The sequence below is a fragment of the Pogona vitticeps genome, chromosome 7, assembly GCF_051106095.1.
Source record: "Pogona vitticeps strain Pit_001003342236 chromosome 7, PviZW2.1, whole genome shotgun sequence".
In the NCBI taxonomy this organism is placed as follows: domain Eukaryota; kingdom Metazoa; phylum Chordata; class Lepidosauria; order Squamata; family Agamidae; genus Pogona; species Pogona vitticeps.
Window position 1 is genome coordinate 16,815,857 of NC_135789.1, and position 14,230 is coordinate 16,830,086.

Genomic DNA, 14,230 nt, shown 5'->3' on the forward strand with positions numbered 1-14,230 from the left:
GGTTGGGTGTTTGTGAGATGAACCCATTCTAGGTTTTCCTCAGGGTTTTACGGGAGCTCTCCGGGGTGCTGAATCCCAGCGACAAGGTAGGAGCAGGGCCTTGACTGACACCTTTAAAGTTCGGATGAAAACCCAGAGTTGAGCTGCCTCTCCCTTACTGAAGCGCACGTGTGGCTGCTCCCAGTTGCCAGAAAAGGCTACACTGGATCTCCCTTTTCTCTCCCTCGCCTTCTCTCATGCAGTCCCCGAGTCATGCCGAAGCCAGCAGCTTGAAGGAAATGGCCACTCCTTTCATTTAATGACAGACCACTTGCTTCGAATGCATAAAATCCTTTAGTCCACTCCTAAGAATCATTTCTTTAAGAAGGAATCCGGGTTTCAGAGATGATTATTTATGTCCTTCAGCTCCGTCTTTCTCTCATGGAAAACCTACTCATTCCCTTAATCAGGGCGGTGTAATGAAAGTCCTACCTGGTTCCATCAAGTGCAGAAGAAACCGGTGCCTGCAAGTTTGGCGGGACTGGTGGATCCACTCCAGGTTTCAGTCCAACCTTTCAGGGAGATGCCCAAGGTGTTGAATCCCACTGAGCCTGAGGCACGACTTTTCTTGATGTCTCTGTCCCGCTCCCCTCGGCGATTGATTCCATCCACTTATCCCGGGGTGTGTGTGTGTGTTTCACTTCCTTCTCAAGTTTGTGTGCTCTCGGCGGAGGCAGCCAGCTGGGAGATGGATCCGGCCCCCCAATCTGTTGACAGGCGATCGAGTTATAATTAATGAGCTCGTTAGGCAGAGAGGGCAGCAAAGGCCGATCCGTGGAATTGCAGCCAGCTCTGCCTCTGGCTGAAGAGATCTCGGAGCACCAGCTCCCCTTGCCAAAGATGACGAGACTTGGAGGAGGCTGCTCTGGGCGGGCAGGCGGGTGGAGGAGAAATGAGAAGCCTGGGCCAAAAAAATCCAGGACCATCTAACACAATTCTGAGAAACTGGGTTTGGGCCCAGAAGCCCCGAGGGCTCTCTCAGCTATCACACCAAAGAGAAAGATTAGGTTGCTAGTCCTTATTGAAAGGCGCTCGCACCCAAATGTAAATGTAAACTTCATGTTTTTGAAAATGACCGGAACAAGGAGAATGTTGGTTTAGGGAGCCAAGGTGCTCATCAAAACAAGGCTTGTGCTTGGCTGGCCTCTTAAAGTGGATTTAAATCGCTCAGGGTTTGAGGTTTCCTGAATCGTGGAAGGACTTCCGTTTGGAAGGGGTGGGCCTGTCTTTCATATGAGATTTCCGAACAGAAGACAGACGGCCCTCTGCCGGGGGCACTTTAGTGGTGGCTTCCCTCATTGTCTGTGGGTTGGGATGGATGACCTCGGGGTCCCCTCATCAGTTGGTGCCACTGTGGATGGCCTTTACAGGACTGAAAAGGAACCAAACATCCCAGTTCCTGTATTTCTCTCTCTTTTTTTAAATTGTTGATGCCTTAGCTACGTTTTTTTCCTCTTCTACTTCTAATGAGATCAAGGCCTTGTGCTACCGACTTTTTTTTATCCTTTTAATAACCTTGCAGAGCTGATCCAGCCACCCGCCGCCGTCCCCGTAGAGCCTTCTGAGTCATCACCATCTGTGGAATGCTTGTGTCTGTGTTTGTGTGTTGTCTTGTTTGGCTTTTTCCCCACCACGTTTACGCGAATTCCCTCAATGGCTTCCCGCATCGCCTCCTCCCTCCAAGAGCTGGGAGCCCGCCACCGTCGTTTCCTCAAGAAACAGATGTCTTGAAGGCCCCAGGATCAGAACCCAGAACTGGGGCCTGTCGGGTGCCTTTGACCGATGGCTATTTCTGGTGAAGGGGGAGAGTTTGACAGCGTTCCGTAGCATGACATTTTAGCATGATTACTTAGCGTGTTTTCGGCTGTGTGTGTCTGCATGTTTGTCAGCGTGTTAAAAACTGCCTCCGGTCCCCATTACTGAAAAAAAGATGCAATGGATGGATGAATCCGTGAACGGAGAGAGAGAGATGGGAAGATGGATAGAAAATATGGCCTGATTGATTAATTGATTTGTGTATTGCATTGAGAAAGATGGAAAGGAAGGAAGGAGAAAAAGACTGACAAGCTAAGTGATAAATTGATCGGTGTGTCTCACTTATTTTTATGATGCCGGTCTAGCTGTTGTCAACCTGGAGAAGCTGTTCTTTCCAAAAGAGAAGAGAGAGAGTTAAAGGGCTGGTCAAGGTTCTGTATGGATGTTCACAGCATCTGGAACTCCCTGCCACCAGAAACCCTCCCTTGGAAGGAGGGGTAAAGAGGTCGGGGCAGGTTTGTGGAAGAGAATGAGGTGGAACGTTGTGGGAAGAGGAGGTGAAATGAAAAAGCAATATGGAAGAGTTGTGTCCATTTCATGAATCTCTCTCTCACACACACACACACACACACATACATTTTTTCCTCTATTGAGTGACTGTTGCATCCTAGTTTTGGTTGGAGGTCCCATCATCTTTGCATGTATATCATGTATTTGCTTCCTCAGCTCAGACAGAGTCTGGGATCTTCTTGTTTGTAAATGGACCATGGCCGAGGTTGCAAATAAAACAAAAAAAAAATCACATTTTTGTACAGCATATTCTGTGTGCTAGATTGCACTCCCTACTTATGTTATAGTCTTAACACAAGGATGCTTCAATCCACCTATTGCATGCTCCCATATTTTCACTCTGTGATTAGTCCGTGGAAATTCAACACCAACCTCATTCACATGGCTCATTCCTCAGGCGTGGAGCTTTGAAGGATTTACGTGCCCGGTGGGAAAACGTTAGGAAAAGAGATGTTTTTTTCTTAATGTAGGATTTAACTCTGTGATGAAACAAACTATTCTGGGCTGTGGCTTTGGAGATCGCTGTTCTTATATGCCATCAAGTCGCCCTCAACATATGCTGACCCCCATAGATGAGCGATCGGCCTGCTCAGCTCTTGCAAAGTCAAGCCTGTGGCTTCCTTGAGGGAGTCCGTGCATCTTGTATTTTTCAGTGGCACCCTGGGGCTGTGCCGCGTGCCCAAATCCACACCAGCGGGCTCTTCTCCCTGAAACCACAGAGGCTCCACCACTAGAGAAACCTAAACCGCCGAGCTGTCCGGCCCCTGCTATTTGATACCATCACAAATCCTTTTCAGAAAAGGAACGAAACTGGCTTGGCCAACCAGGTCAAGAATTTTTCCCACTTGTGAAGACCCCCTTGGGGTTCAGATGCACCAATCCAGGCTGCGTCCCACTTGTGTCTGGGTCGCCGCTGTTGACTTGGCCGGTTGGGGGTGTGGGGAAGCTATCCTATCTTCCGTGATCTCTGTACAGCCTTCGTTCTCCTTCCAAGGTGACTTTGCAGTCCAGGGAATGTTCCTAAGACGTATGATGCTTAATTCTTATTTTTTTTAATGCGAAGGAGAAGGGAGTCTTTTCCGAGGGGGGGGGGAACAATCAATACCCTGATTTCCAAATTTGGGAACGTCAACAAGGTGACGGGAGATGAAACACCACCCCCTGGAAGGTCAGGCCGCCACTGACGGCACGATCCACGTGAGACGGCTGTTCATTTAAATATGGCACGATAATGATCTCTGGACGATTGACATGCAAATGAGAGCTGCCTAGATTTCTCTTTCTGCCTCCAATATAATTTGCCCTTTTTTTCCCGCTCCCTCCGTTGAGTTTGAGAAGGACGGGGTTTTGGAAGCGGACTGGAACCGGTCCGGGTTTTTTTTTTTTTCTTCCTGTTTTTCCCAAGGGGAGGTTTCGCATCTTCTCTTGGGGCTGAGCCCCATCTCCTCCTTCAGTGGCTGCACGCTTCCGAAGCGCCTGCAGAAGCAGAAGAAGTTGGCTTCTTCTCACGACCATGCCGGCTCGTGAGAAGAAGCCAACATCTCAAAAGTTATATAGAGAAAGGTGGAAGGCAAGCAGGAAAAGAGGAGGCCCTAGTGTGAGAGGGACTGAACAGAAGTCCCAGAACAGAAGCCACAACTTTTGGGCTTTCGAGAGCAGAGCAGAGCAGAGCTGTTGAGGATGGGAAATTTCGGAGAGCGTTCCTAGGGTCGCCGTAAGTTGGAGGTGATTGAACAGCACGTAACAACGTGATCAGTCTTTAAAAGTCAGCATTTGTAGACCATAAGCCATGTTAGGGATTTTCAGAACTACTTCCTAAAAATAGCGTCAGAAAACCTTGTCCAGCCCTCCGAGCAGGTGTTTTTTGGGGGGACTGAATCCTGGTGTGGGGTTGGCAGCACCCATCCTGCTGATTCCGGATTCGTGACTTGTGTCAAAGTCTTGGTTGAATGATGAAATGAAAGAAAAACCCGTGCCGTGTTTGAAATAGCCTGTGGGAGGAAGGTTTTGAGGGCACCCCCCCCCAGGGCATGAGTGCAATGTGTTGGCGACAGGGACCCCACTCTGGGTTTGAGTACAAACTTTGCACCAGCTTACACATGGGGCTAAACCATGTCCCCCCTTCCAAGTCTATTCGGCAACTTAAGGCAGCTCCTTTAAAGTTCAGGCTAAAAACCACAGCAGATTCCCTGTCTCTCTCCTCCCTCAACCACGGTGCAGTTATCAACCTCTGCTACACACACATACACTAAAATATCTGTATGACGAATCTCTGGAGGACGTCTCAACTCGCTCGCACACTTTCCCGGGGTTGGCGCAGAAATAGGCTTCCCATTATCACCTGTGGCGTTGAAGGCGAGAATTAGGATCACAAACACCTCACCTTTTTTTGGCGAGAGCGAGGGGGGGTGGACACACAGAGGAGGTGTTGCTCATTTTTGGTGTCTCGGGAACCGTGTGTGAATTTTTGTAATTCGATTTATTCGGGAACGGAGCTACCCTTTCTTCCCTTCCAGATGCCCCCCTTCTTCCCTCCCTTTCACCCCAACCTTTTAATTCTCACAACTTTAGATAGAGAGGTAGTGGCCGACCTCAGGTGACCTGCCTCCCCTGCCCCCCAGAACCTGGGTCTACCACGACAGGAAGGTCTCAAATGAGGACCACCTTGTTATTCAGAGTGAAAGGTTGTGTTTTTCGCCTTTAGTTTGCGGGCCAGCTTGATTTGTTTTGGAGTTGGTCATTTGCAAGTACAATTGTCCTGTCGTGGAGATCTTCCTGAATTGCGTCTCTATGATGCTCAGAGTTATTATTTTTTTTCAGCCACTAGCGCTAAGCTCTGTCTTTGGGCCCAAAGCAAAGATTTATTCAGATCAGCTTTTTTGGAGGGGAGGGAATGCAACCTCCTTGCATTCTTGAGTTTGGAACACCTAGGGAATATTAAGCATGCCATGGCTGTCGAACATCCGAAACACAATTCTGTGTCGGCTACACAGCCCAGTAATGAAATACCATTACAGACGATGTTCTCGAACCGGACGCCATGCGCGTCTCGTGCCGATGAATCCCTTAAGTGGATTACGCAGCGCTTGATGGAATGTTTCCCTTTCTGTTTGTCCTCAATGGGTGGATTTTATTAAATGCTTCTCCATCCTGCTTGTTCTGAATTACGAGGGTTTTTTCCCCCTCCATACACAATTCGTGGTTCTCTCAATATGGTTTCCCAACCAAGTTGGTGGAGGAACCAATTCTTGCGAACTCCGGTACAAACGAACTCCAACAGCAAACTGAAAAAGATAGACTGATCTCTCTTTTTCCCCCCAACCTATATTGTGTCTTTATGTGGGTTCCCACCCTTGATGGCAGACGAGATCAAATCCAAAAAAGAACAGGGAGCCCTGTTTCCATTCGGTTCTCGGCTCCAAAAATACACTGAGAGATATTAAAGGTACGATTCGGTACCCGAAGGGGTTTGGGAAACTTCGGTGTGTCTTGGAAAACGATGCCGATGGTCTCCAGAGCCAGAGAGGTGTCTGATAGGGGTGCTTCCCCAGGAGATCCCAGTACAGACAGAAAGTTGGCTTCGATGTTTTTGAACGACAATTCCCATAAACCCTAGCCAGCACAGCTAGTGGTGAAGGCTGCTGGGAGTTGTAGTCCAAAAACATCTGGGGAATTTGGGGAACCAAAATCTTAATGTGCACCCTTTTAATGCTACTGTTCGGTGGCTCGGTGTTTTATCTTAGGAGGAAAGTACTCAACCCAGTTCTGCGTGGTGGCGCGCCCAAATGATGACCATCTCTTGAACTTCTTTCCAGGTGTGAACGGCTCTCCGCGTGAACATCATGATCCCCCTCTCTCTGCTGATCATCCTTATCCTCATCTGGGAGGCACGGATCGAGGCCCTGTTCCCCGAAGAACCTGGCCCCATCAGTGTGGCCCTGGATGACTGTAAGTAATGTTCTGGATGGGTCCAGTTACATGGAAATGGGGTGGATTTGTCGAGGGATGGAAGACTTTGCTATTTTTGAAGAGATTGAACCAAGAAGCGAAACGAGGAAGCAACGGCCGAGACCGGCGTGCTGATTTCTTTAGATGTTTTCCAGCCTCTTTCTCTTTCAAAAGTATGAGTGTTGTTTAAATGACTTCGGTGGGATTTGGTCTGCTTTTATGACATAGCTTCAAAAACGGCCGAATAATTCGGTAAACCCATCAAACCAACACGGTTCGACCTGGAATAACAGGAGAGCTTAAGTTCATTTTATACACATGCATACATAAAATGAATCCATTGACCGTGGCAAGGTTAAGGCTCTCTACTACATCATAGAATAGGCAGCTAATCAATAATCTCAAGAGTCGTTGAACAAAGTATGTGTTTAACTACCCAAACAAACTGAAGTGGGGAACTCTTTGAGTTCGTTTGCGTTCCGCTTTGAAAGTTTTATCGTTGGCCAGGTTTTGGAAACAGCACTGCTTCATTATAGCATACACTGGAACCATACCTTGTATGTGAATGACTAAATAAATCAGTAAACGAATTAAATAAATTTATTTAATAAATAAACTAATGGTTAAATTAAATATTCGTTCATTCGTTCACTTGTTTGTTTGTTTCCTTTTTTACCACACCCAGTTAGTAGCTGAGCTACTACTTTGAGCAGCTAATAGAACAAGGCCAAAGTAAGATAATCAGAACAGAAAAAGCAAGAATAAACATTCAGGGAACGCATCACAATAGGAATGATATTTAAAGGTGCAACAGCCTTTAAAAGAATAACATTACAAAATAATAATAATAATAATAATAATAATAATAATAATAATAATAATAATAATAATAATAATAATAATAATAATAATAATAATAATAATAATAGGTAGCCAGTAGAGATATATACACAAGTTCAAAACTGAACTCGTCAAAAAAAAAATTAATCACAATTAATTAACATTAATCTTCATCTGGGGGAAGGCTGTGGAAGGGCTTGCAAAAACAGCCAGGCCTTAAGTAAACTAATTAAATTAAATTAAGTAATTCATAAATAAATTAATAAATAGAATCAACAAATAACTGAAGTGTTTTCAATGTTTAATTTTTTTTTCAGAAAAAGAGGGGAGAGTCTCATGTCTCCTAAACAATTTGCAGATACAATTCCAAACAGTTTATTCATTTATTTAAAATATGTTTATACCGTCTTTCTCCTTAAAAAGGTCCCAAGGCAGCTTACATCATTAAAAAGACAGCATTTAAAAGCTAAAAAGTGAGTATACAAATGTTTTAAAAGAATGAAATAAATACCACCCTAAAACACGGTCAACAAAGTCAAGACCAGAAATACATTCAAAGCAGTGAGACACAACCATCTGTTAAAAAAAACAAAAAACAGTCACACAGGGAAAGCTTGCCTGAAGAGAAAGGTCTTCTTGGCCTGGTTGTGGAAAAAGACAGCAAAGACGGGGCCAGACTGGCCTTCAGTGGCAGGGAGTTCCAGAGTCTAAAAGAGCAGCCACCGAGAGAGCCCTGTCTTGTGTCTCCCCACCAAACGCACGGGTGAAGATGGTGGGACTGAGAGAAAAGCCTCCCCTGATGATCTCAAAGCCCAAGTTTTGCGTTTTTTTTTTCAATTTTAGGATACCTGGAAGTTTGTGGGGGCCCCCAAAAAATATTTAGCCAATTGTTTGTCCTTCCATTCCTTCACCTTCAACCAGGTTGGCGAATTTGGGGGTTCGATTCCGACCCATCTCTCGGGACACGTCCAATTCTTGCGAAGGGGCAATGTCTTTCCGCTATATCTCCCCTTTGTGCTTTCCCGGCGGCTTTTTCTCTCTTGTTTCAAGAACCTTTGATGCCATCGGTATTCAAGAATGCCGTTGGAGGAACTATTCACATCCTAGGTTTAGAGCAGGATGAGCTTTGTTGGCTTCAAGAGGGTGAATTCAGAATTCCTTTCAGAGGTCCGAAGGGGGGAAAAACGTCCTGGCCGTGAGGTTCCCACCTTGATCTCCTTGGCGTTTTTTTCTCTTCCCAACCTCCACCACTTCCCGAGGGACTCGAGCAATACAATTATATCTCCCAGTTTCGATGGCTGTGGAGTCAACCCGGTGAGGGGGCTGCACGGAGCTCAACCTCGCGTCTTCCCGGTCAAAGTCTGGCCTGTTGCGTGTGACGCTTTGCCAAATCCTGTTGAACTTAAGGCATGTCAGGCTGAAATTACACCGGAGATTCGAGTCGTTTTTTTTCCAATGGCTCGGAAGTCAACCCGCGTGACTCAGGACCCACGCAATCCTCCTTTTTTTCTCTGGGGAGGGGAAGCTAGTTTTTAAAAGAGACTTGGCCACCACACCTAAACACCCGATGAACTCGGAGCAAAAAAGGTCATCTCTCAAGCATCTTTTCTTGTTTTCCCCACAGATGTGAAGCAATATTCCGTGTTCGTGGGCAACCGGGTGGGCCGATTCTCCAGCCAAGATGGGGGAGCCGAGCGCCTGAATATTCAACGGATGCTGATCGTCAACCGGACTTTGTACATAGGGGAACGGTAAGGAGATACAGCCGTACGCTTGCCTCCTGCCCCTCCCCCCCCACTTGGCTGGACCTGAGTTTCTTGACCCTCTACCTCGAGTACTTATTTATTTATTTTTTTAAAAAAGAAAGAGGATGAAATTGTTGGGGGTTCCGCAAAATTCGTGTTTTAATGGGAGCCCATCAACAGAATCATGGAAATGTTTCTGAGACGGGGGGGGGGAGAGAAGGATGAAGGGATGCCCCATACAAAGGGGACACAGTTATCCCTCGGATCCTGCGGCTGCAGCTTGCAGCCTGCGGCGTCGCCATGGAAACCTGCGGATCCACGAGGACAGCCAAAAACTGGTGGTGATGGTAGAAAAGAAGAGGAGGACAAGGAAATCAAGAGGAAATAGCAGGGGTGGGTCGGGTTGAAGCGAAGGGAAAGCTGGTTAATTTTAAGCGGAGGGAGGGAGGGAGGATCTGTCTGATGATGGAAAGAAGAAGGATGATGGATGGAAGGAAGGAAGGAAGGATCTATCTGATGATGGAAAGAAGAAAGGAGCTGATGATGATGGATCTAATGATGGAAAGAAGAACAGGAAGGATCTAATGATGGAAAGAAGAACACAGCTGATGGATGGATGGATGGATGGATGGATGGATGGATGGATGGATGGATGGATGGATGGATGGATGGATGGATGGATGGATGGATGGATGGAAGGAAGGAAGGAAGGAAGGAAGGAAGGAGCTGATGATGGATAGAAGGAACTATCTGATTATGGAAAGAAGAAAGGAGCTGATGATAAAGGCAGGAAGGATTATCTGATGATGGAAAGAAGAAAGGAGATGATGATGATGATGGAAGGGAGGGAGGGATGGAGGGAGGGAGGGAAGATCTATGATGATGGAAAGAAGAAAAGAGCTGATGATGGAGGGAAGGAAAGAAGGAAGGTGGGAGGAAAAAGTTAAGGAAAGAAGGATTGAGCTGATGATGAATAGCAAGAAAGGGAGGGAGGGAGGAGCTTATGATAAAAAGAAGGAAGGAAGGAAGTGAAGATGGAAAGGAGGGAGGGAGATGTGTCACATCACTAAAAACAGGGAGATTTTCTCTGGGCCTGACTCCTTCCCTCCCTATAAACATTTCTTCGGCATCCCCCTCCAGCCCCTCCCTGGGGCAGCTTTCGTGATGCCCCCTGTTTAAAGCCAGGAGCACATCTCGGTTGCACAGCAGATTGCTTGGAAGCTGCCTTCTGGAGGACAGGGTCTCTAAACTCTGGGGCGGTGGGGTGTGCTTGACCACAGAGGCCCCCTGCCCCCCCCAATGTGGTCCACAACAACTTTACAAAGCAGACCCTAGCATCGTGCAGCATCACCTGTGGAATGAACAGGCTAGTGAGGCTTCCCTCCTTCCAAACGTGGCCCCGGGGCCTGTCACCCAAAGACTGGCTCATGGAACCAGTTATGGAACATCCTTTCAGCTGCTCCAGACTGATTTTCCATAACGGAGCCCAAATTCCTTTTTAGAGTTGGAATTTCTTGGGATTTCCCCCCTCTGGTCAGGGAGGAATCTTTCTTTTCCCTTCACCCGCCAGTTTTCCTCTCCTGGCCTCCCACCCTGAGTCTCGTGCGCTGTAAATCCCGTTCTGGGTGTATAATTTTTATCTGTTTATGTTTTTTTAATGGGACTTTTAAACTCTGGGCCGTGTGCATGGGAGGTGGGGTAATGAAGCATGGAGGAACATTTGTAAACAGAGCGCTCGGTTTCACTGGGCTGCGGAGAGCTCCGACGTCTTCCATTTCTCAGCGTCGCCCAAGACACCTTGTGCAAGAAGTCGGGAAAAACCTGTCCTCGTGCATAGTTATTTGGTGGCTGCAGGAGAATTAGGGGTATTGGGTCCCTTGTCAAGCTGAAAAGAGTCAAGGGTGCTACTAGCACAGACTTTGGGAAATGACAGGACTTGGATCACCCACCACCACCACCACGGCTGAAGATCTTGCCCTGAGGGTGAACATCTTCCAGTCAAGTTCCATTTCAACCTCCTAGGGCCTACACTGCTTGAGCCCTCAAACGTCCGCAAACCATCAAGCTGTCTCCTGTTGGAAACGGAGTGCTACGAAGGGTGTGCTTGTAGGGCTTTTTTAAAGTTCTCATGAAGTGCAAAGCAGCAGGAGACAGATGATGGCTTGTGGCATACTTTAGGGATGCAATGGACCACCTTGCCCTGGGCACTGGGTGACCAGGGATCCAGTGAATAAACTGGCAGTGTCTCAACCAGTCAGGGATCAAATGAATGCCATGTCGATGTCACAACCAATCAGGGATCAAGAGAATACTATGGCAATGTCACAGCAGTCAGGGATCAAGTGAATACTGTGGCAGTGCACAACCAGTCAGGGATCAAGCGAATTCTGTGGCAGTGTCACAACCAGTCAGGGATCAAGCCAATTCTGTGGCAGTGTCACAACCAGTCAGGGATCAAGCGAATTCTGTGGAAGTGTCGCAACCAGTCAGGGATCAAGCGAATTCTGTGGAAGTGTCGCAACCAGTCAGGGATCAAGCGAATTCTGTGGAAGTGTTACAACCAGTCAGGGATCAAGCGAATTCTGTGGAAGTGTCACAACCAGTCAGGGATCAAGTGAATACTGTGGCAGTGTTGCAACCAGTCAGGGATCAAGCGAATACTGTGGAAGTGTTACAACCAGTCAGGGATCAAGCGAATTCTGTGGCAGTGTCACAACCAGTCAGGGATCAAGCGAATACTGTGGCAGTGTCACAACCAGTCAGGGATCAAGTGAATACTGTGGCAGTGTTGCAACCAGTCAGGGATCAAGCGAATACTGTGGAAGTGTTACAGCCAGTCAGGGATCAAGCGAATTCTGTGGCAGTGTCACAACCAGTCAGGGATCAAGCGAATACTGTGGCAGTGTCACAACCAGTCAGGGATCAAGTGAATTCTATGGCGGCGTCACAACCAGTCAGGGATCAAGCGAATACTGTGGCATTGTCACAGCAGTCAGGGATCAAGCGAATTCTATGGCGGTGTCACAACCAGTCAGGGATCAAGCCAATTCTGTGGCAGTGTCACAACCAGTCAGGGATCAAGCGAATTCTGTGGCAATGACCCAGCCAATTAGGGAAAATCTGTTGGTGAGCTAGAACATGGATCTTGCAAAAATGGGATTTTCCTACCAGAAGGTTCTCTGAATGTGTTTCTCGCTTTCCTCCCCCATCTCTTCTCCCTATTGTCCAGGGATAACTTGTACCGCATCAGTTTGGAACCCACTTCAGCTGGAGAGATGCGCTATCATCGGGTAAGTCAAAAGCCCGCAAAGGTCAAGGGGCTTCCTTGACCTTCGGAGGCTCCATCAAAACAAGGAACCCCAAAATGGGCAAGCTTTTGAGATGACAGAAGTCTTCATCAGGCATTACAAAATAAGCGGGGAGAACAGCAGGGAATTGTTGGTACTATGAAGGTATCTGAGCTTACTTCTCAACCATTAGGTTGGAAAATAAACAGAGAGATTTAAGATTCAGAGTGTTTTCCGGACTCTCAGAGAAGGTTTTTATGGTGGGGTTTAGCGGCAGATGTTAGGCGTGCAGACATTACTTCTGTGCATGCAATTATAGTGTTGTTCTTGAGGATGGTAGTGATGTCCTATTAGCATATCGCTATTATTTTCAATATCCATCTTACTGTTATTCTCCATTTACTGCTCTCTCCATAACGTAAGGGTGGATTTTCACATTAATATATCTTTTTTTAAAAGTCATTTTTCAAGAAAAACGATTGACCAGTATAAGAGTGTCGTGCTCCAGGAACTGGGTGCCTTTGGGAAATCCAGCTGTGGATGGGATCGGAGGTTTTCCAGAATTAGCCCCCAAATCTTGGAACTTGCCTGGAGGGAAATATTTTCAGGGTGGTCAGGTGGTCTACCTTGAATATCTTTCCTCATTCATTTGTTCCTTCCCCGAACCTGTCATTTTGATTTGTTTTGTTTAACATCCCTCAGAAATTGACATGGACATCAAATCAGCATGATATAAACATCTGCCGGATGAAGGGGAAACACGAGGTAAGCCCTTCTGTGCGTCAAACATGAGCTTGATGGCCTGGAATAAATGTCTGGGAGCTTGGTCCCATTTTGCTGCATGCAGTATCTTTTTCTTGCATTCTGTTTGAACTTGAGTCCCCCAGCTTCTGCACGGTCTCAGATCCTGCTCTGAGTAAAGAGGAACGCTGCACCTAGAATAAGTTGCCCTCGTTTGTCAGACATCCCACTCATTGCATGTTTTGCAAGAAATAAGAGTCATAGGGTATCTCATGCTGATGGAAGAAAATGAAAGATCCGGTAATGACCCGTGATGATGTCTTAACCAATCAGGAATCCGTGCCTATGATGGCAACTTCATGGCAAATCAGGGACAAGCGAGCACAATGGCAGTGTCACAACCCATCAGGGAGCAAAGGAATACTATGACAATAATAATAACAGTAACCTTAGAAAAGTGTTGGAAGGTACCCCTTAAGATCATCCAGTCCAGCCCCTGTCAGGGAGGCCCAGTGGGGGAATCAAACTCCCAACCTCTGGCTCTGCAGTCAGAGACCTAAACCGCTGAGCAGTCGAGCAGCCCTTTGTCACAACCAATCAGGGATCAGATAACCAGTGTGATAATTTCAGGAGCAGCCAGAGATTATGTCACTGATATACTTAGGTCATGGCCAATAAAGGATCGTTAACCAACGTTAACACACTGTGATGGAAATGGGAGCCTGTGAATCTTGGAATGATGTCAAGAGTAATCAGGGATCATGTACAGCCTGGTTTCTATCATGGCCTATCAGGGATCCTCCACCGTTGTGATTGTACTGTAACAAATCTGAGATCAAGGAATTACTGTGATCCTATTCAGAGTAATTGGGGATCATGAAATCACTGTGATTATCTCGGGACCAAGCTGGTGCTACACCGTTACAGTGATGATAACGTAACTCATCAGGGATGACGTAGCCACCATCATGATGTCATGGTGCCAGATGTGAGTCTGTGACATTGCAAGTCCAGGAAAGTGCGAAAGTTTTCACCCTGTTCCTTAGACTGTCCTTCTAAATGATCACCCAATACTCTGAGGATAAGGGAAGAACGACTATTGCTCTCCTCGGTTTTTGTCATGAAGTAGCAATTACACCACCTTGCTTTTACAAACACTTAGCTCAGCGTTCATGCTCCCCCTTCCCCAGCTGTAATTCCTAGTCCCACCGTGATCCCAAGGGTGCGACCCACTCAGCCGTACGTTCTGTCCCGGAGGGGTGTGCGCGTCTGTGTGTGTTTGGGAACTTTTAGCACTTCGGCGCT

The 14,230-nt window shown here is 46.9% G+C and overlaps 1 protein-coding gene across 1 annotated transcript in view; it reads left to right on the forward strand.

The window, feature by feature from the left end:
- Positions 1–14,230, forward strand: part of SEMA6B (semaphorin 6B) — a 75,778-nt gene that overhangs the window by 40,888 nt on the left and 20,660 nt on the right. Inside the window, exons 2-5 of the mRNA XM_078378853.1 lie at positions 6,180–6,312; positions 8,777–8,903; positions 12,127–12,187; positions 12,887–12,949. Of these exons, the coding sequence (XP_078234979.1) occupies positions 6,207–6,312; positions 8,777–8,903; positions 12,127–12,187; positions 12,887–12,949 (357 nt within the window). The 5' untranslated portion in view covers positions 6,180–6,206. The remainder of the gene's footprint in view (positions 1–6,179; positions 6,313–8,776; positions 8,904–12,126; positions 12,188–12,886; positions 12,950–14,230) is intronic.